This window comes from Pan paniscus, chromosome 8, assembly GCF_029289425.2.
Source record: "Pan paniscus chromosome 8, NHGRI_mPanPan1-v2.0_pri, whole genome shotgun sequence".
NCBI classification, from domain to species: domain Eukaryota; kingdom Metazoa; phylum Chordata; class Mammalia; order Primates; family Hominidae; genus Pan; species Pan paniscus.
This window is the reverse complement of record NC_073257.2, coordinates 108,611,634-108,634,411: the sequence shown is the minus strand read 5'-3', so window position 1 is coordinate 108,634,411 and position 22,778 is coordinate 108,611,634. Positions and strand designations below refer to the sequence as shown.

Here is a 22,778-nt window from a genome sequence, read left to right as displayed (position 1 = left end):
GGAAGGAAAGGGACTTCTCTCCCTAACATCCGGAGCTGGAAGGGAGGAACATGTGTTTGAACAGTGGGAATGTTAGGGGAGTTGACCTTGAATAGACAGATGCATGCTCAGTAGAAATGTCTATGACAAAGAACACAAACTGGCCAGGCCCAGAGACTTGTGAAGAGCGAGAGAGGCTTTAGGGAGAGAAGGAAGAGGGTGGAGTCAGGAAGACCAGTGTTCAGGCAAGGTTCTCCAAATAGGGAGATTTTCCTGGCTTATCTAGGAGGGCCCAATGCAATCACTAGGATCCTTAAAACTGGAAGAGGGAGACAGAAGAGAGTCAGAGAAAGGGATATGATGACAGAAGCAGGGCCATCTGGCTTTGAAGATAGAACAAGGAGGCCATGAGCCAAGGAATGTGGATGGCTTCTAGAAGCTGAAAGAGCCAAGGAAATTGATTCCCTTCTATTTGGCAGAAAGAAACCCAGCCCAGCCACCACCTTGATTTTAGCCGATGGAGACTCATGTCACACTTCTGAGCTACAGAACTGTAAAATGATAAGTTGGTGTTGTTTTAAGCCACTAAATTTGTAGTAATTTATTATGGCAACAGTAGAAAATGAATGCACGGCCTCATCCTGATATTCCCATTCTTAAATCCATTTCATTTTATTTCCACCTGGACTTCAGCCCTAACCTTCCCTCATCTCTGCTCTCTGGGTCCATCTTCTGGCCCCTGGATTGTTGAGAACTCCAAGGGGATGTGCTATTCAGTTGAATTTCAGCAGCAGGCAAAGGGAGGAGTCCAAGAAGAGGGCAGGTGAAGGCAAGGGTTAAGCAAGAGTTCTAGCTCTGGAAGCAGACTGGCTTGGTACTGAACCTCCGGGAGCTTTTGTTCTCTGTGGAAGCCTGAGCAAGGTATTTGGCTTGTTTCTTTGGCTCCAATGTAAAGACAGTGATAGGTGCTACCTCAGAAGGTTGCTGTGAGGATGCAATGCGATAATGTGTGTAAGGTGCTAAACGCAGCGCCCAGCAGACAGGAACACAGGAAATGAATGGCAGAGAAACTCTATTAGACATTTATCATGTGACATTATAATTAATGTTCATGTGCCATCAGGAGACCAGATCCAAGGAACGGCAGAAAGATCACAGGAGGGCACTCAAGGGCAACGCCGAGCACCCAGGGCCAGGTGCCCAGCCCTCCTCCTCTTCCCCTTCCTGTCCCCTCCCCTTTCCTGCTGGGGCAGCAGGGGCTTAGGGACAAAGCCCCAGGGGATGAGGAGGTGGCTTGGACAGCTGGTGCTCACACACACACACACCCCCGCCCTGTCTCCCAGAGGCCTGGCAGCCCCACACTCTCCCCCTCCGCCCCCTCCCCACACCCCCTCCACCTCGGGCTGCCCTTTGGTGGCAGATCAGGGCTGGTTTCCCGAGGAGTGGGGCGCACGTGGCGCGAAGCACCCGCCTTCTCGCTGCCCCTGAGCAGGGGGCCGTGGGGGGAGCTGGCCGGCGGCCGGCATGGGGTTCTCACTTCCCCTCCCCAACGGCCGCGGGTGCAGGTGCCGCGGGCCGAGTCCCGCAGGCGGGGCGGACTCTGTGGACACGCCCTCGTGGCGAGGCCGGGCTGCCCTGAGGGAGGAAGCGCCAGAGCGGCGGCCGGTCCTGCGCGGAGCCCGGCGCCCCTCCAGCCCGAGCCAGGACGCCGCCGGCCCCGGTCCCGGCCCCGGGCACGCAGCGAGCCAGGGATGTGAGCGGCGCCCCGCGGCATGGCAGCCTCAGGTGGGTAGGCAGGCGCCGCGGGTCCCCGGGCTCCCGGCCCCTCTCTCGTCCCCCGCATCCCTTGAGGCGCGCTCCCCTGCTCGCTTCTGTTTGCGTCCTCTGTGCGGGGATCTTGCCCTCTTTCTGCTCTTTTCTATGTTCCCTGTCGCAAACTTCCCACTCCAACTTTCCCACGTTTCCCGTCCCAGCCTGTGGCGCGATTCTCTTCAGCCCCTGCCTGGCCCGACCCCCTCCCACTTCTTCAGAGTCTTCTTCGCTCCCTCCACCTCTGGCCCTAGGAGTGTCTGAGCGTCTCTTCCCCTGTCCCTCCGACTCTGAAGCGAGAGGCGAGTTGAGAGAAGCGGAGGGCGGGCGATGTGGACGGTCTACGGGGCCAAACGCGTCTCCTGGGCTCCGTGGACCCACAGGGGGCGCTCAGGCAGTCCTAGGTGGTGCGGAGAGATCAGCCGGGGAGGCCCTTGGGACAGTTTCCCAAGCCCCGTTCCTCCACCCCTCCCAGGCTTTGTGTTTTGGGTCTAGAACTTTGCTAGGGATCTAGGAACACTATTCCTTGAACTTTACTTTTCCTGCGTCCTTTGCAGAACTTTGGGGAATGGGGGGAGTTGGCGGTCACTGGGTAAATGTACTCATGAAAGGGTGCCAAGCGTCTTTTCTGGCTGGTCTTGGGTTGCCTTCTGGTTCATGGGTGTACACACTTGGCAAGTCGCTCACTGACGGAGATCCAGGACAAGCCACATAATGATGATAACGGAGACAATTAATGAGTCCTTACTATTGCACTCCAATGGATACTGTGCACCTAATATGTTCTCCATGGTGGGCAGGAAACACCTAGTCTCTGCTCCCCAGGAGTTTATGGTCCTGTAGAGGAAAGCAATAAGTAAACAAGGAATTACTAGATGAGAGGAGGTAGAGTTACAGTGTTTACAAATGGGTTTACTTGTATTTTCCCAGCCCACTTTATGATGTTTTAGTAGGGATAACCTGTGAAAACAGGTTGCAGGTGCCCCTTGAAAAAGAAAATCTAGGTGGCCAGGAGAAGGCACTGTTCTTACAGGAGGTGAGCAAACACTGGAATGAAAAGCCGGCTCTCCCCAGATCCTCTGAGGGTCTGGTAAGGGTGCTTTGGAAGCAGAGGTAGAAAAGGCCAGGAGTGATTGTTCCATGTACTACAGGCTCATTAAAGGGGATGGGAAGGTAGTTAATCACAGCCTCCTGGCTCTCCAGCTGGGCTCTGGAGGCTAAAAGAAGCTGTGTTGTGAATAAGGAGGCCTAGTAATAGCAGGTAATATACACTTAATAAGGAAAATCTCTGGTATGACATGTGTTATGGGAAAACAATAAAGAAGGGTGAGGGAGACTAGGGTTAGAATTTTCAAATGAGGTGGCCAGGGTGGAGAAAGGCACATTTGAGCCAAGATTTCCAGGGGGAGGAGGCTCTTTGGGGAAGAGTGCTCCAAGCAATGAGTGTATGTGGTGCGTTGAAGGAAAGGGAGTAGGCCAGAGTGGCTGGAGTAGGTGGGCTGTGGGGGAGAGGGAGATGAGGCCAGATAATAAACCAGTGAAGCTGCCTCCTCCTTCCATGGTCAGGGACAGGCCCTGGGCTGCTGAGTCCAGGAAACCGCAAACTGGGAGGGCCTTTGGGTGGAAGAGTCTGAGAAAATGGCCTCTCTTTTCCTCTTGTCCAGCGTCCTGTGTACCTCTCTCCAGTGGACACAGCCGAAGGAGCTAGGAAGGCGAGCTCCAGTTCAGAGGGGGACCCTAGTCCGGTGGGCAAACCTGGGGCTATTTATGGGCTCTGTAGCAGCTTCTGCAGGTGTTCGTAATGGTTAGAGCTGTCAAACTGTCTTGCTGTCTGCGTCTTCTGTGGCGAGACACCACTCCAGGTGCTGTAATTGAGAGTTGGGTCTCTGGAGTCCCTCGGGTTCCCTGAGGTTTGGAAGTACAAGGACCCACGGGGGAAGGTCATAGTGGTGAGAGCAATGCCACTCGCCAAGGTGCTGTGGGCTTTGGAGTCATCCAGCCACCCTTCTGTATGTTCTTCTTTTCTTTTAAAAGCAGCTTTATTGTGATATAATTCACATGCCATACAATTCATCCATTTAAAGCATACAATTCAGTGGTTTTTAGTATCTTTACAGATATGTGTAGCCATCACCACAGTCAATTTTGGGACATTTTCATGACCTCAGAAAGAAACCTTGTATGCTTTAGGTATCACCCTTTTATTCTCCTCTCCTCTCCCAGCCCTAAGATCTACTTTGCCTCTATAGATTTCTCTACTCTGGGCTTGTATATGAATGGAATCACATAGTATGTGGTCTTTGGTGACTGGCTTCCTTTGCACAGCATAATATTTTCAAAGTTCATCCCACTGTAGCTTATATCAGTACTTCGTTCCTTTTTATGGCCTAATTCTTAAATTCCCTTCCACTGAAGGGGAAGCATTAGTCTATATTATTTTCTGAAAGACGTGTCTGCTTGTTGAAATCCAGGAGAAGTTAGGCTCCCTGTCTTTGAAAGGACCTTGGGTAGGAAGATAAAATGAAATGGACTCGGCCTATTCCACAAAATTCTCTAGGCCCCTGATGGCATCTTGTGTATTTACACGTGAGAGAGAGGAAAGAGAGGATCCATGAGTGACTTTCCCAAGTGGCCAAGTCTGTGGCTGGGTGAAGAAAGACTAGTACTCTCTCCTCTGTGTATCAGCTCTCATACCGTCTCTTGCCCCCTCTCTCCAAGGATCTTCTCTTTAGATCCTTCTACTATTCCTGGACTTACAGGACCATGGAGCTTGAAGGGACTTTTAACCTTTTTGTGATCTTAACTTCCATGTGATCCTTGAGGCCTCTCAATACTCTTGCCAGTACCTAAATTTGAACACCTTCTGGGGTGGGAAGCTCCTGATATGATTGACCACATCTCTCCTTATCCTGGTCACCTTCTCTATCTCTCATCCGTCTTCAAATATGGTGTTCAGATTCAAACATGGGGCTCCAGGATGGATGAATGGGGTGCCAGAGTCACCTATAGGCTGAAGAAATGGTCTGGGCTGAGTGGTTTGAGAAGCTTTCTGGCACTTCCTGTCTGCACTTCTCTCCAGTGAGTTCTTTTTTTTTTTTTTTTGAGATGGAGTCTCACTCTGTCACCCAGGCTGGAGTGCAGTGACACGATCTTGGCTCACTGCAAACTCTGCCTCCCAGGTTGAAGCGATTCTCGTGCCTCAGCCTCCCGAGTAGCTGGGATTACAGGTGCCCGCCACCATACTCAGCTAATTTTTGTATTTTTAGTAGAGACAGGGTTTCACCATGCCAGGCTGGTCTTGAACTCCTGACCTCAAGTGATCTGCCCTCCTTAGCCTCCCAAAGTGCTGGGATTACAGGTGTGAGCCACCACGCTCGGCCCTCCATTGGGCTCTGAATCCTGCAAAGGCACCTCGTTTTCAGCCCCGGCTTTTCACCCCATGGACTCCCTGCTGCTACAGCCTCCCCTTCCTCTGCTGTGATCCATTTCTTTCTCCTTCTATAGCCAAACCTGTTCTTGACGTTTTACGAGGACAAAGAAAGACCCTTCCTCATTTCTTTCTAGGGCTTGTAGACTCCTTGTTGGCTCATGTGTTTCATTTCTCTTAATAAATGAACAAGCAAAAAAAAGAGAGATGTGATTGAGGATAAGTGGAAAAGCTACTTATGGTTAAAGGAAGAGGATTATTGCTGAAGAAAGGAGTTTCCCCCATATAAGGCAGAGTTGCTGACAAAGCATTTAGTCCTATATTGTTACCCAGCACATCAGAAAGGGACTGGAACTTTCACTTTGGACTTTTTAAAAACTTCCCCTTCTTTCAGTTTCCCAGCACAGCAATATTCGGGAAGGTGATAGATTTCATTGTCCTCATTTACATCAAGGCAAATTTGCCTCGACTTAGTAATTGGTCTAAGTCACACCACAGGTTAGTGACCAAATAGGTTGTAATGTTAACTAGTCTGAGGCAGTAATTAATTTCTCCTCAAATACTTTCGCTCAAAGGGAATTGAATTTAACACTAGAACCCCAGGAGTGAGACATTGTGCATTTATTTATTTATTTATTTATTTATTTATGTATTTAATGAGACAGGGTCTCACTCTGTCATCCAGGCTGGAGGGCAGTGGTACGACCTGGGCTCACTGCAACCTCTGCCTCCCAGGTTCAAACAATTCTCATGCCTCAGCCTCCTGAGTAGCTGGGACTACAGGCGCATGCCACCACGCCTGGCTAATTTTTGTATTTTTTTGTAGAGTTGGAGTTTCACTATGTTGGCCAGGCTGGCCTCGAACTCCTGGCGTCAAGTGATCCGCCTGCATTGGCCTCCCAAAGTGCTGGTATTACAGATATGAGCCACTGTTCCTGGCCAGGAATGAGACATTTTGAATAGCTGTTCTGTTTGTTTATTTGTTTGTTTTTTAAATATAGGAGATTTAAGTGCTCTTTATTTCAATTGTACTTTTTTTTTTTTCTTTGAAATGGAGTCTCGCTCTGTCGCCCAGGCTGGAGTGCAGTGGCATGATCTCAGCTCACTGCAAGCTCCGCCTCCCGGGTTCGCGCCATTCTCCTGCCTCAGCCTCCTGAGTAGCTGGGACTACAGGTGCCCGCCACAATTCCCGGCTAATTTTTTGTATTTTTAGTAGAGACGGGTTTTCACCATGTTAGCCAGGATGGTCTCGATCTCCTGACCTCGTGATCCACCCGCCTTGGCCTCCCAGAGTGCTAGGATTACAGGCATGAGCCACCGCGCCCAGCCTCAATGATACTTTTAAACTAAATTTTATTTTAGAACAATTTTAGATTTCCAGAAATACTACAAAGATAGTACAGAGAGTTCTCATATAGACCACATCCAGTTTCACCTATTATTGACATCTTACATTAGTGTGGTTTTTGTGACAATTAATTAACTGATACTGATAAATTATTAATAACTAAAAGTTCAGGCTTTCCTCAGATTTCCTTAGTTTTTATGTAATGTCCTTCTTGTGTTCCAGGAGCCCATCTCAGGTACTACGTTATATTTAGTAGTCATGTCTCCTTAGGCCCTTCAAGGCTGTGATTTTCTCTGATTTTCCTTGTTTTTGATGGCTTTGACAGTCTTGAGGAGTACTGGTCAGTTATTTTGTAGAATAGCCCTCAGTCGGGATTTATATGATATTTTTTCCCATAATTAGACCAGGGTGCTGGGTTTCAGGGAGGAAGACCACAGAGGTAAAGTGCCAGTCTCGGCCCATGGTATTCAGGGCATACACTCTCAACATGATTTGTGACTGTCAATGCTGACCTTGATCACTGGGTTTCTCTATTGTAAATTTACTCTTTTTTTTTTTCTCCCTTTCCACACTGTGCTCTTTGGAAAGAACTCACTTGACACAGCCAAACACTAAGTTCTCTGTATAAGGAGTTACACTCTACCTCCTTGAGGGTGGAGTTATCTATCTACATAAATTATTCAGAATTGTTATGCATGGGAGATTTGTCTTTTTTCCCCAGTGTATTTATTCAATTATTTATTTTGTATCAGTATGGACTCCTGTATATTTCTTTTATGCTTTGGGTTATAATTCAATATTATTTTATTTATTTTGTTGCTCAAATGGTTCCAGCTTTTGCCACTGGGCGCTTTGAGTTGACTCGTGTTCCTTTGACATATGCCTGTCATTGAATTTTTGTTTGAGCGTTACTTTCTGGCACTACAAGATGCTCCAGGCTCATATTGAATATTTCCTGCCCCAGGAAGTATTTAATCCTAGACTCATTCCTAGAATCCATCATTTCACTAAGGAATCCTGGATCCTTTTATTGGAGAATGGTATGAGAAACCCATGGCACTAGATGTATTTTATTAACTGTATTTTCTAAACTATATTCTGTATTTCCTTGACTTTTTAAATTGGGTGCAACTTAGAGATTAAGAGCATGGACTTTGGAGTCAGATCCCTGCTCTGGCACTGACTAACAGTGTGCACTTGGGCAGCAGCAGCAGTAAATCTTCAACGAGTTTTAATGTCTGTGTCTGTAAAATGGGGCTTTTTGATAACATATACTTTGTGGATTGTTCTGAGGATTAAATGAGAGAATGTACATGAGATGCTTAGCAGAGTGACTAACACATGATCAGTGCTCAGGAAACAGAGCTGAATCACAATTTAAACTTTCCTTGATGACTTGGAGTTTTCTTTTTTTTTTTTTTTTTTTTTTTTTTTTGAGACGGAGTTTCGCTGTTATTACACAGGCTGGAGTGCAATGGCACGATCTCAGCTCACTGCAACCTCTGCCTCCCGGGTTCAAGTGATTCTTCTGTCTCAGCCTCCCGAATAGCTGGAATTACAGACGCATGCCACCATGCCCGGCTAATTTTTGTATCTTTAGTAGAGACAGGGTTTCATCATATTGGTCAGGCTGGTCTCGAACTCCTGACCTTAGGTGATCCGCCTGCCTCGGCCTCCCAAAGTGCTGAGATTACAGGCTTGAGCCACAGCGGCCAGCCCTTGACTTGGAGTCTGTAATGAACAGCAAGTATTATGATGTGCTGTTCACAGAGGAGCAGGATCTGCTGTTAGCTGGTGAGGCAGGATCCAGGGGGAAATGAGTACCCATTCCCTCAGTGGCCCTAGAGTTTATAATTTTAAAAATGTTCACTTACTTTTGGATCACTAAATTCTTCTTATAAAATTGGAGTAATCGCTCATGGCCATGTGGTCTTTAGAACAGTGTAAAGCTGTTGCTTTTCTACTAAGTCAATCAGTGCCCCAAAACCCAAGCTGCCTCTCAGTCTCAAGCAATCCTCCTACCTCAGTCTCCTGAGTAGCTGGGACTATAGGAGCACGCCACCATGCCTGGCTAATTTTTGCTTTTTTTTTTTTTTTTTTAAGACGGAGTCTCGGTCTGTCTCCCAGGCTGGAGTGCAGTGGCGCAATCTCGGCTCACTGCAAGCTCCGCCTCCCAGGTCCACGCCATTCTCCTGCCTCAGCCTCCCGAGTAGCTGGGACTACAGGCGCCTGCCACAACACCCGGCTAATTTTTTTTTTTTTTTTTTTTTTTTTTTTGTATTTTTAATAGAGACGGGGTTTCACCGTGTTAGCCAGGATGGTTTTGATCTCCTGACCTCGTGATCCGCCCGCCTCGGCCTGCCAAAGTGCTGGGATTACAGGTGTGACCCACCGCGCCTGGCCTAATTTTTGCATTGTTTGTAGAGACGGGGTTTCACCATGTTGCCCAAGCTGGTCTGAAACTCCTGAGCTCAAGCAATCCGCCCGCCCTGGCCTCCCAAAGTGATGGGATTAGTAATGAGCCACTAGGCCTGGCCCCAAGCTGCCCTCTTAAGGGTTCTTCTTATGCTTAGGAAATTTTCTTCTTCCCTCTTCTTCACTTTTTTGCCATCACTTGCCAACCCTATTGAAAACACTACTTATGGTTTCTTCATCACTAGTATATGGGACCACAACCATCCCTTCCTGAGATTTTATTCTCCTTCTGCTTATTGCACAAATTGTTGACATGATACGCATATGTATGCAGAGGAAGGTGGTGGCTACCCTTTTTCACTTTTGCATTTTTACAAAATGCTCCAGGCTCCTTGCACAGCATCACTAACATTGCATCCTTAATGTTATAATGAAATGTAAAGTCTTGCACCTTTCCTACCTGATGGCTCGTGCCCATGCACACACATCTGCAATAACACTTGACACTTAGAAGAACGTTTGCCTCTTAAGATAAACCAGCCACAAAGGAAGGAAGGACAGAAAGAAGGTAAATATATTCTGATAATTTAACTCTGCTTCTCAATGTCAGTTGCATAGTTATGTAGCTTTGCCAATGTTATACCTTCTATAGTTTTGAAATGATTTTTCCATTGAGGTATAAAGAAATATTCTACACAGAAAAAAAAATCCAAGCAGCAAAGATTTTTATTTATTTATTTATTTTTATGGCAGGCTGCAGCACTGGTGCATTAACTTTTTGTCCTTAATCTGTGTAAGCTTTGGAATCAGGGTAGGCATTCCTGAAAAGGACCATTATGTTCACAATTGAGGGAACAGACCGTGATCAGAATTGAGTTCTCTGTAGAACCACAAATGTCCAGGGCATTGTCAGAATTGCTGACTGGTTTTCGCCAGTTCCATACTGTTTGTCTAAGATTGCCTTTTTAAAAGATTTGTACACCTTCCCTTCAAAAATACTCTCAGGCGGATCAGCTTGCTCCTGCTGAGAAGTCTACTGTGGGCTTTATATTAGCACTGGATTAGGGCTCCAGAAAACCAGGGGGGCTCAAAAAAGAATGAAACTGCAAACATTCGTTTTATTTGCTATTTTTAAAAATTTGGTAATATGGCCGGGTGCGGTGGCTCACGCCTGTAATTCCAGCACTTTGAGAGGCCGAGGCGGGCGGATCACGAGGTCAGGAGATCGAGACCATCCAGGCTAACACGGTGAAACCCCGTCTCTACTAAAAATAAAAAAAAAAATTAGCCGGGCGTGATGGCGGGCGCCTGTAGTCCCAGCTACTTGGGAGGCTGAGGCAGGAGAATGGCGTGAACCCGGGAGGCGGAGCTTGCAGTGAACCGAGATCGAGCCACTGCGCTCCAGCCTGGGCGACAGAGCGAGACTCCGTCTCAAAAAAAAAAAAAAAAAATTTTGGTAATCTCATCCTGGGGGAAATCAGAACTATGTTGGGCTTGCATTGTACATGTTGCTTTTTGGTTTGAATATAGTGGTGGATTGGATGGGGGCAGGAAAGAGGATTCATCCTATGATCTTTTCAGAGCCTCTAGGTCTTGCCTAAGTCCTGCCTCTGTCCTTTTCAACAGGAAGCATCAATGAAATGCGGCCCAGGCCTAGCGTTTAATTGTTTTAGTCTACAACTTAGGTGGTTCCCAACCTTCATAAAATGTGACCAGCTTCCTTCTCTGAGTTCCCTGTTGTGTTGTATGGACACTTTATACTCACCTCTTCCAAACCACACACAGAACAGTTTGTTGAATTCATGGAGAGATGATGACCCAAAACAGTGGTAACAGTTACATTAAGAGCCAAGCTTTTTTGAACTTTGGTAGTTGGAAGCTATGACTTACTCCTCGTAAGATTCTTGACGTAGTTCCTGATGGGTGGTGCAGGTGAGTTGGGAAGGAGGCTGGACTGGGAACCAGGGAATAACCTGAGTATCAGTTCTGGCTCTGCCAATAATCTAGAGTATGAAGTTGAGCAAGTCCCTTAACCTTCCTAGATGAAATGTTTCTTTCATCTGTAAATGAGGAGTTTGGGCCAAGTGATCCCTAAAAGCCCTTTTTGACTCTCTTTTTGGCATTTGTGCTTTGTTAGAGGAAGAAAGCCTATGTTATGGGCCAGGTGTGGTGAGGGACACCTTGCAGATGGTATTGTGGAGGTAACAGCATTAATTCACAACTACCATGCACTTTAATATGATACATTATTTATATTCATGTGAGGATGATGACACCAGCTACCAATTCCTGAGGGTTTTCTATATGACAAGCACTATGCTTAGCAGTTTACATGAAATATCTAATTTAACTCAAATCCTTACTTGGCCACTGTGAATCTTGTGCAAATTACTTAACCTGTCACACCTCAGGTTTCTCATTTTTTTAAAGAATGGGCTAATAATAGTACCTACCTTCTAAAGTTGCTGTGAAGATGTAATGAGTTTAGTAGGCAATGTGCTTGGAAGAGTGCCTGGAACATAGTAACCTCTATATAAGTGTTTGCTGTTGCGATTATTATTATTTATTATTATTGTTGTTATTGTTATGATCTCATACTGCTTCAAGTGTGGGGGGAAGGTGCATGCCAGGCAGAAGCAATAGCTCGTGCAAGGATCTAAAACAGTATGGGGTTGGGCCTGGTGGCTCACGCCTGTAATCCCAGCACTTTGGGAGGCAGGGATGGGTGGATCACTTGAGGTCAGTAGTTCAAGACTAGCCTGGCCAACATAGTGAAACCCCATCTCTACTAAAAATACAAAAATTAGCTTGGCGTGATGGCAGGCATCTGTAATCCCAGTTACTTGGGAGGCTGAGGCAGGAGAATCGCTTGAACCCGGGAGGCAGAGGTTGCAGTGAGCCGAGATTGGGCCACTGCACTCCAGCCTGGGTGATAGAGCGAGACTCAGTCTCTAAATAAATAAATAAATAAATAATAAAACAGCGTGGTATGTTTGGGCAAAGATAAGGAGTCTGGTATGATTGGAACACAGACTGTAAATGGGGAAAGAAATGCATGAGTGAGGTGTGCTGGTGTGCTGGAGGCACACCATGAAAGATTGTGGGTGCCAGACCCAGTGTCTGGATGCTCTACCTTTGCAGGCTGTGGGGAGCCACCTAGAAGGGGAGGTGTGCTAACATGCTTCTGTGCCTCATTCTTGTCCAGGGGTGCCCAGAGGATGCGACATCCTCATCGTCTACAGCCCGGATGCCGAGGAATGGTGCCAGTACCTGCAGACCCTGTTCCTGTCCAGTCGGCAGGTCCGCAGCCAGAAGATACTGACTCACAGGCTGGGCCCCGAGGCCTCCTTCTCGGCAGAGGACCTAAGCCTTTTCCTCAGCACCCGCTGTGTCGTGGTGCTGCTGTCCGCGGAGCTGGTGCAGCACTTCCACAAGCCCGCCTTGCTGCCCCTGCTGCAGAGAGCTTTCCATCCTCCGCACCGCGTGGTCAGGCTGCTCTGCGGCGTGCGGGACAGCGAGGAGTTCCTAGACTTCTTTCCAGATTGGGCCCATTGGCAGGAGCTCACCTGTGACGATGAGCCAGAGACCTACGTGGCAGCTGTGAAAAAAGCCATTTCCGAAGGTAAGGATTTCTTCTAAAGATAAGCAAGCCCTAGAAAAGTTACTAATCCAGGTCCTAGGTGTAAGTTTATATTCCAAAATGAGATTCACTCATTTTGAATCTCACTATGTTAAGAGACCTGGTCATATTTATGGGTTTAGAGCAGCCTATTTCTGGGGTGGGATAGGGGCAGGACAGCTCTCCTGGACTATCAGGAGAGGAAGAGGACACTGTCCCTTTTCTTCTGTACTAGGGCAAAGGCCTTCTTTCTAGAATTTTCTGTGCTTTGGAAGACACAGGACAGTTCCAGCCTAGAAAGTAGTGGGGGTGAGAGGCAGAGACTTAGTTTGCTGTTGGTGTGAGGAACGAGACTGCCCACTCTCCTGCTTGCATGTTACTTCCATTTTATCATCACGCAAACTTCACATTTTTGTTAAAAAAAGGCTTTTTTTTTTTTTTTTTTTGAGTCGGAGTCTCCCTCTGTCACCCAGGCTGGAGTGCAATGATGCGATCTCAGTGGACTGCAACCTCTGCCTCCAGGTTCAAACGATTCTCCTGCCTTAGCCTCCTGAGTAGCTGGGATTACAGGTGTGTGCCAACATGCCTGGCTAATTTTTTTGTATTTATAGTGGAGACAGGGTTTTATCATGTTGGTCAGGTGATCTTGAACTCCTGATATCAAATGATCCACCCGCCTTAGCCTCCCAAAGTGCTGGGCCTACAGGCATGAGCCTCCGTGCCCGGCCAAGGCATTGTTTTTTTCGATAACATGTTTATAGAGAAATAGCCCTCTTCTCTATTTCCCACCAGCCTAGCTTCTATATTTTGCCGTTTCTCCTTTTAGAGTAGGAAAATTCCTATCCTTTCTGCTGGGGTTAGTGACTTCAGTGGCCCCAGGAAGTGTGACACACACTCTGATTAACAGTAACAGAAGACATGCTCTGGGATGGACACATATCACAGCTTTTCTTCCTCTTTTTGCTTTCTTTTTGCTTTTTTTTTTTTTTTTTGAGACAGAGCCTGACATCCAGGCTGGAGTGCAGTGGTGTGATCTCAGCTCACTACTGCAACCTCCACCTCCTGGATTCAAGTGATTCTCCTGCCTCAGCCTCCCGAGTAGCTGGGATTACAGGTGCCCACCACCACACCCGGCTAATTTTTGTATTTTTAGTAGGGACGGGATTTTACCATGTTGGTCAGGCTGGTCTCAAACTCCTGACCTCAGGTGATCCACCTGCCTCGGCCTCCCAAAGTGCTGGGATTACAGGCGTGAGCCACCACGCCTAGCCTCTTTTTGTTTTCTATTTTTGCCTCACTGTGGGCTATGAATGGGCTATGTGTTTATATTCTGTTCTCTTGCCGCATGAGATCTTATATACCTGACGCCAGCAAAGAAGCCTGGAAAATTATGGTCCTGATTTAACTGTGCCTCAGTTATCCCTGGTGTGACTTGGGCATTAATTTGTCTCACCCACCCCTATGCCATCTGATAAACGAAATCAAGAATTTACTAATTTTCAGTGGCCTTAAAAACGTAATGTAACTTCCTAGGTGCTTTTATCCCAGGAATTGGCTACTCTAAACCAATAAACATGACCACGTCTTTTTAACAAAGTAAGATTCCTTCTCATTTTGTAACATAAATCACTAGTGTGAATGTAAAACATGTCTCACCTGAAATGCCGGGACCTGGATTAGTACTTTTTCTAGGGTTTGCTTATCTTTACGTTAGAAAGACAATGATAGAAAAAGCATATAATTCATTTTTGCATGATTGCCTTTCATTACTTTGAAGGAATTGTGATCTGCCCAAACTTACAAAAAACTGAGACACAACTGGTTGTTTCTGTGGATGATCTTATGTCATTGCATCGGTCCATTAGGATCTCGCAGGCCAGCCCCTGGAACCCACCATGGATGTATTGCCACTGACTGGGCACCTCATACTGTATGCTGTAACAGATTGTTCTTTAAAATATTACAGTAGTGTGGCTGGGCGCAGTGGTGCACACCTGTAATCCCAGCACTTTGGGAGGCCGAGGTGGGCGGATCATGAGGTCAGGAGTTAGAGACCAGCCTGGCCAATATGGTGAAACTCCATCTCTACTAAAAAAATACAAAAATTAGCTAGTCGTGATGGTGCGTGCCTGTAATCCCAGCTACTCGGGAGGCTGAGGCAGAAGAATCACTTGAGCCCGGGAGGCGGAGGTTGCAGTGAGCCAAAATTGTGCCACTGCACTCCAGCCTGGGCGACAGAGCAAGACTCCGTCTCAAAACAAACAAACAAACAAAAAACAGTAGTGTTATTTTTTGAAGTAGATAGTAAAAAGGATTATTTTAATATTGTTTGGATGTGTCCAGTGATTCAATGCCTGGATAAATTGATCTCTTCTAATATTTCACTTTTTACCAAAGACTGTAGTTCAGTATGCTATGAGCCTTTAGCTTCAAGTGTCTCGGAAAGAATGAACTCATTTACAGGGTGCTCCTGTTCTAAGAGCAAGAACTTCTCATCAGAAAGAGATTACTTTAATGGGAGATTAAAATAAGCTGCTTAGTGGGATATCTTTGCAGTTCAGAATCAATGGATATAGGGACAAATGGAATTATAAGAAAGAGAAGAGGAGGAAGGAAGGCTTATAGCCTCAATATAACTTTCTTATCTGGTATTAGGTTTGTGAATTTGGGGATTCAAGATCTCTGTCGGTGCTAGGATGACTTGGGTTTGCTTTTTGGGTATTCCATAGCCATGGCCCTTGGTTGGCCTTGACTCTGAGGCCATATTCCTGATTTTTTTTGCTGGACAAGCTTTCTTAACAAACCTGATACTCAGAGTCTGGCAGTGTAGAAAAAAGAGCATTGACCAGGGTTAGGGACACTGCATTACCCGGCTCTGCTGCTAACCAGATGCCTAGTACTGAGCAAGTTATTTTGCCTCTTTGAGTTCCAGTTTCCTTTTCTGTAAGTGGCAGATTTAGACTTGATCTAAGACACTTCCCAAGGCTAAAAATCTGTGATTCACCTAGGCCAGAAAATCTTAAATATTTTTGAAGTATGACCTTCTTGCCGCATTTCATACCTGCTTTGACTCCCAGGAAGCTTAGGGCTAGAACAGTATCTAAAGACAGTACTCTCCCTACACTACATTTCTGGGATAATTGTGTCCTTAGGTACATTCCCTATAACTTGTGATAACCCATCTTTTTAAAAAATACTCCTCTTGCATACATGAGGTTTTCCTAAGGTACCTCAAAATAAAAGCAAAAGCTAATATTTTCATATACGTTACTACACCAGCTGCCCAGTCCCATGAGAAATAAATACATGAAACTTGTTTCTTTGACTTTCTCTTTTAAAAAAAAGAATCCCAATAAGAAATTGGCTGGGCATGGCCGGGAGCGGTGGCTCACGCCTGTAATCCCAGCACTTTGGGAGGCCGAGGCGGGCGGATCACGAGGTCAGGAGATTGAGACCATCCTGGCTAACACGGTGAAACCCTGTCTGTACTAAAAATACAAAAAATTAGCCGGGCGAGGTGGCGGGCGCCTGTAGTCCCAGCTACTCGGGAGGCTGAGGCAGGAGAATGGCGTGAACCTGGGAGGCGGAGCTTGCAGTGAGCCGAGATGGCACCACTGCACTCCAGCCTGAGTGACAGATCAAGACTCCATCTCAAAAAAAAAAAAAAAAAAAAAAAAAAAAAACTGGCTGGGCATAGCGGCTTATGCCTGTAATCCCAGCACTTTGGGAGGCTGGAGCAGAAGGATTTCTGCTTCGAAGTTTGAGACCAGTCTGGACAACATGGCAAAACCCTGTCTCTACAAAAAATACAAAAATTAGCTGGGCATGGTGGTGTGTACCTGTTGTCCTAGCTACTTGGGAGGCTGAGGTGGGAGGATCACCTGAGCCTTGGAGGTTGAGGCTGCAGTGAGCTGTGACTGAGCCACTGCACTCCAGCCTGGGGATCAACAGAGTGACACCCTGTCTCAAAAAAAAAAAAAAAAGAAATGCAATGGAAAATTGATAATGGGGATGAATTAATAGTAGAGACAATAATTGTGGAGTTATTGATTGTAGGGCTATTGAAACTACAGGGAGACAAATTTTAGGAAAAACTTCCTAATTATTAGAGCTGTGTGAAGGTGGAATGGGTTGCCTTTGAAGGTGGTAAGCGCCACATCTCCAGGAGTAAGAGAGTAGATACTGCAGACATGCTGTAAAGGGATTTAGCTTTGGGGCCAGGGTTGGGCCATGTGACCTTTACAGCCTTTTGATCATAACATTCCCTTACAAGAAGTTCCCCTTTTCACCAGGAACACATTTCTCTTCTGAATTCAGTTTTCCTCCTTCACCTGGTATACCTGAGGTTTTTGACTCCCAACTGAAGAAATACTGGTCATGTTCCTACTCAGACCCCAGCAGTAAATAGCATGAAAAATACCTCACTTTATAATTTATGTAACCCTTTAAAATGGTAAAAGTCCCAGAATATTTACATGGCTATATGTCTATTTTTCTTAACTTTGAGATACCTTTTGATAAAAAGGACTATTTAATGAGATATTCACTAAGCCCATTTAAAATTTAGGCTAAATTTTAGACCATGTAAAGTTTAAAGTAAAGCTTAAAGATCAAAGAGAGTGGAGTGGGTAATAGAGTAGAGGAGGTTATTTTATTCTTGAAACTTAGATTACAGGTAGTCAATTATACTTTCTTTTGCTGCTGTGCTAGCTAAACAATGCTTCTCAAATTTTAATGTGCACAGAAGGACCTGGGGATCTTGTAAATATGCATATACTGACTCCTTGGGTGGGGCCAAGAGCCTGCATTTCTTTTTTTTTCTTTTTTTTTTTGAGATAGAGTCTCGCTCTGTCACCCAGGCTGGAATACAGTGGCGCAATCTCGGCTCACTGCTGCCTCTGCCTCCCTGGGTTCGAGCAATTCTCCTGCCTCAGCCTCCCAAGTAGATGGAATTACAGGCATGCACCACCATGCCTGGCTGATTTTTGTATTTTTAGTAGTGATGGGGTTTCACCATGTTGGCCAGGCTGGTCTTGAACTCCTGACCTCAAGTGATCTGCCTGCCTCAGCCTCACAAAGTGTTGGGATTACAGGCGTGAGCCACCGCACCCGGCCAGATTCTGCATTTCTAACAAGCTCACAGGTGATGCTGATGCTGCTGGTCCAGGTACCACTGAGTACAAACAAGGGGTCTAAGCCACCTTTCTGTTGTCAGGTCGATGGTCATGTACCTCTGTCGCATGGGAAGTATTTTCTCTAATCTCCACTTCTCCGGAAATGGAGGCACCATCACATCAGGGCAGCTCCTGGACACCCATCAGTTAGATATAAAATTAGGCCAGTATTTGGTGCTTAGGCCATCAGACTTCAGGGTAGAGCTCCTGCGTTCTCTTCTTCCTTTGCCCCTGCTCATAGATTCGGTGCGTTCACTCTGGCAGTTTTTAATCTTTCAGGTTTCTAGATGTTGGGATGGGGTGCTACTGAGATCACAATCTTTACTCTTTCTTCATTTAATAAGCCCCTTGATCAAAATTACTACTAAAATATGTTTTGGAGGTTTTATTTCCCACCCCACTCTCCAAATTTGTCAGCTACCTTAAAATTAAGCAGATGTTTTAATTGGAGTCTTCAGTGTGTTGGATCAGCCAGTTTATTTTCCAGGTTCTTCATCTGTAAAATGATGGGGTTGGACCAGATAATTTGGAAGGTTTCTTTCAGCCTCCAGCACTGTAATATATCATTATAAGTTTTCTAAGAAGATGGCAAATTCCCGAGAACCTTTTTAACTGATTCAGTTTAGTTCCAAAATGTCTGCAGTGATATATACCTGTGCATAGAAGACTGGACTATTGATCTGACTTTTTGGACTTGTTGGAAGATTATTTTAAATTAAGGAAGTGAGAAAACCCCAGGTACAGCACAGAAATTATTTCCTCTTTTTACTGGGGCTCTATTCTTTGCTTCAAATCTCAATGGAATATAAAAATAGATTCTGTTAGACTGTGTGGGAAAGGACTCTGTGGGTGATATTGAGTGTTTTTGCAAAAGTTCTCATTCGTGTGATGTGCATGTGTGTGTGTTGAGGGTGGAGGAAAGCATTAAACCGAATTCTCCCAATATTATTTATTAATAGTATTACAGTGGAGATCTTGTCTGCTTCTTTATATGCATTATTTTCTCTTTGCCTCGCCCCTCCCTCTCCATTCCCATTGTGTTTCAGAAGCTCTCATGGTACCCACAAGTATCATATATTTTGCCTTTGATTTCCATGGGAAAAATTTAGAGGGATATGTCTATATATCTACATCTGGCCTGCCTTTGTTGATATTAATGTTCTAGTCTGAATATTAAACTACAGTTTAAAAGAAAAAATAAGGGCTGGGTGCAGTGGCTCACAACTGTAATTCTAACAGTTTGGGAGACTGCGGGGAACAGATTGCTTGAGGCCAGGATTTCAAGACCAGCCTGGGCAATGTGGCGGAAACCCTGTCTCTACAAAAAATACAAAAATTAGCTGGACATGGTGGCATGTGCCTGTGATCCCAGCTACCGGAGAGGCTGAGGTGGGAAGATTGCTCGAGCCCTGGAAGTTGAGGCTGCAGTGAGTTGTGATTGCGGCACTGCACTCCAGCCTGGGAGACAGAGCGAGACCCTGTCTCAAAGAAAAAGAAAAATAAAGGAATATTTAAAAATGCTTTCAGCTAATCAAATAGATTCCAAAATGTTTTCCTAAGTTAATTAACTAATTAATTAATTAATGTTTTCTAGTTTTATTGAGGTATACTTGACAAATAAAAATTGTATATATTCAAAGTGTACAAAGTGATTTTTTTATACATATACTTTGTGAAATGATTATCACAATCAAATTAATTAACACATACATCAGCACACATAGTTACCATTGTGTGTGTGTGTGTGTGTGTGTGTGTGTGTGGTGAGAACACTTAAAGTCTAGTCTTAGCAAATTTCAAGTAAAAAATGTGGTATTATTAACTATAATCACCATGCTGTACGTTAGATTCTCAGAGTTTATTCTTTTTTTTTTTTTTGAGACGAAGTCTTGCTCTGTCATCAGGCTGGAGTGCAGTGGCGTGATCTCGGCTCACTGCAACCTCTGCCTCCACGGTTCAAGCGATTCTCCTGCCTCAGCCTCCTGAGTAGCTGGGACTACAGGCACGTGCTAATACGCCCAGCTAATTTTTGTATTTTTAGTAGAGATGGGGTTTCACCACGTTGGCCAGGATGGTCTCGATGTCTTGACCTCATGATCCTCCCGCCTCGGCCTCCTGAACTGTTGGGATTACAGGCATGAGCCACCGCGTCTGGCCTGAGTTTATTCATCTTAAAACTGAAAGTTCAACTCTTTGACCAGCATCTTCCCAAGTCCCCTTCTTTACCCCTGTCCCTGGTAAACACCGTTGTATTCTCTGCTTCTATGAGTTCAACTTTTTTGGATTCCACATATAAGTGAGATCATTCTGTATTTGCCTTCCTGTATCTGGGTTATTTCACTTTGCATAATTTCCTCCAGGTTCATCCACATTGTCACAAATGGCAAGATTTTCTTCTTTCTTATAGCTGAAAAATATTCCATTGTGTAACTTTTCTTAAATTTAAAAAGAAACTTTTTTCTGAAATAATTTGTGTTCATCATAATGTTAAAGAAGAAAAAAACCCCTGTAAGTTCTAATTTTTCCCCTTTTATAAATAATATTGCAATAAATGTTCATACAGCTTCATGCCTAAATCTTTGTGAATCTCTGTTAATTTCCTCTGGATCATACTGCTATAGAGTCCCCAGAGACAGGGTTGCAAGCCTGCTCTTAGCATCTCCCCACCCTCCCCCATGCAACCTGAATCTACCGCCTTCCTTACTGCTATTTATTTTATTTTATTCCCTTTATGCTTGGTTCAGTCTGTTGTTTACATTTGCAGTTTCTCTTGCAAGGATAGTCGTATGGAGAACGTGTACCCTCCTCCCCTCAGGGAAATAATTCATAAGAAGATGAATGGTTTTTATGACAGTTACCCTGTGTAATGCATCAGGTGTTTTACATGTATTTATTCCTCCCACAACCCCAAGTGCACAGATGGTTTCAGCGCCATTTTGCAGATGAGAAAACTAAGGTTCAGAGAGGTTAAATGATTGGGGTAAGCACTGGAACTCACTTTGGAACACAGGGCCTTTGGGCCTAGAAAGCTTACACTTGGCCTTGCTTCTCCCCTAAGTCTTTCCTCTCCACCCTCTTCTTCCACACTGAGATAAAGAATGAAGAATGCTCAAGGAAGAGAAAGGATCAGAGAAAATGACGCTTCCCTGAGTGCTCCAGGCCATAAATTTCCAAGTCAGGCTGAGCATTGGCAATTTCTCTGCACTATGTTTAAAATGTGGATACCTGGGCCCCACCCCAGACCTACTGAATAGGAATCTCTAGAGGTTTGTCCTGGGAATATGAATTTGAAAAAGCCTTCAAGTTGGTTCTGCTATGCAGCCCAGCTTTGAGCTTTGCTCCATGCCTGGTGTCTTGTCTTTCGGTTTTTGGGTCACAGGAGCCCGCGATAGCTCAGGCCCTGTGGTCTGTTATAGGCTATTATGGGCTGTTATGGGCAGGTCATGACACAGTAGTCCCAAGGGGCTCAGAGCTTGGCCTTGGCACGTCACAGGCAGCAGCCCTGAGAGAAGAGAAGGGAGTCAGACCCTCTGAGCAAAGGGGAAGTTGCTGCGCTCTGCTCGGTGTCGTGGCCTCGCAGATGGTAAGTCATGGACGACTTCTGGGGCTTATGGGGCACCTTGCAGGACTGAGGGGAAAATCTAGGCTTGGATCTCTTGAAAGCAACGATTGTGGTGCTGCTGTCCTGGTGCCTTGTGCCTGTGGGCTGTTGGGTTTGCTCTTTCTCTGCTGTGGGTTAAGCCACTCTGCAATTGCCTCCTCCAGGATCCTCCTTAAATACCCCCTGCTGAAGGACGCTTTCTTTTTCTCTTCCTTTTTGAAATGATCTTTTTGATTTGGGGAAGAAGATACCCAGCTGGGATGGTGAAATCCTTCCAATGTCACTAAAAAGCTACAGCCTGTCCAAGAGTCACTTGGGGTTTCCCCTGCCTGATACCCTAACTGCCTTGCAGAATCAGGGGCTGTTCACACTCCTAACTGTGGGTCACTGCCTGCTGCTCCTGGAATAGTTAACGAGGACTAATGCCTACAATAGATTTTGTGCCCATGGAAATTTTCCCCTGAGTCTTCAGAGTCGCCCAGGATTACAGTTTTCCTGCAAAGCCGAGAGATCTCGGTGGGGTGGTAAACTCGGCCTCTCCTGCCGCTTCGGCGGCCACCCAGAGAGGGCCTTCTCCTGTTCATGTTACACTTTCATGGTCCCTCAAAGAAGTGTCTGCGAGTCCCTATGTCAACTGTGTTTGGTAAGCCACGGGGAAAAGGGAGTCATGAATGCCGAAATTTCTGCTCGTGTGAGAATTTCAAGTTTGCACCTGTCTCTGTCTGAATTTTCTAATGTATGCCAGAATGGAAACATCAGATGTAGGAATTTTATCGGTCAATTTCTTACCCTGTTGTTTCAGTATTTTTTGCATCTCACTTCTCCTGGCACTATTACTAGAAGAGAATAGTAGAATTCAGGAGGGACCTGACATCTGTGTTACCCTCTTTCAAAACCCTTTTATCGACATTATTTCATTTGGCCTGTGCAGCTTCCCTATAAGGCAGATGTTAATGTTATTTCCGTTTTAAAGATGACAGAAACAAGGCCCAGGCAGGTTCAGTGACTTGCCCAAAGTCACACACCTGCTTTTCCATTAGGGCTAGGATCAGGGTGAGGGCCTCCTGTCTTGTAGTCCAAGGCCTGGTTATTGCCTTATGTAGATATCAGAGCCAACTGTTCATCTGATGGTTATTTATGGAGCATCTATTATATTCTCAAGGCCCTGTGTTGGGTGCTGAGTTAGAGCAGGAAAGACAGTCACTGCTGTGATGGTGTCTACATTCAAAACCAGCGCTATCCAAAAAATGTATAATGTGGGCCATATGTGAAATTCAAAATTTTTTAGCAGCTGCAGTAATTTAAAAAAAGTAAAAAGAAACAAGTAAAATTAATTTTAATGATATAGTTTATGTAATAATATATCTAAAATATTCTCTTATTGATATATAAGCAATGTAACAATT

At 45.4% G+C, this 22,778-nt stretch overlaps 1 protein-coding gene across 1 annotated transcript in view; it reads left to right on the top strand.

Moving 5' to 3' along the window:
* Positions 1–1,555: 1,555 nt before the first annotated feature.
* The window catches only part of PIK3AP1 (phosphoinositide-3-kinase adaptor protein 1), a 130,505-nt gene continuing 109,282 nt past the window's right edge, over positions 1,556–22,778 (top strand). Inside the window, exons 1-2 of the mRNA XM_003825415.6 lie at positions 1,556–1,764; positions 12,184–12,600. Coding sequence (XP_003825463.2) covers positions 1,752–1,764; positions 12,184–12,600 — 430 coding nt within the window. The 5' untranslated portion in view covers positions 1,556–1,751. The remainder of the gene's footprint in view (positions 1,765–12,183; positions 12,601–22,778) is intronic.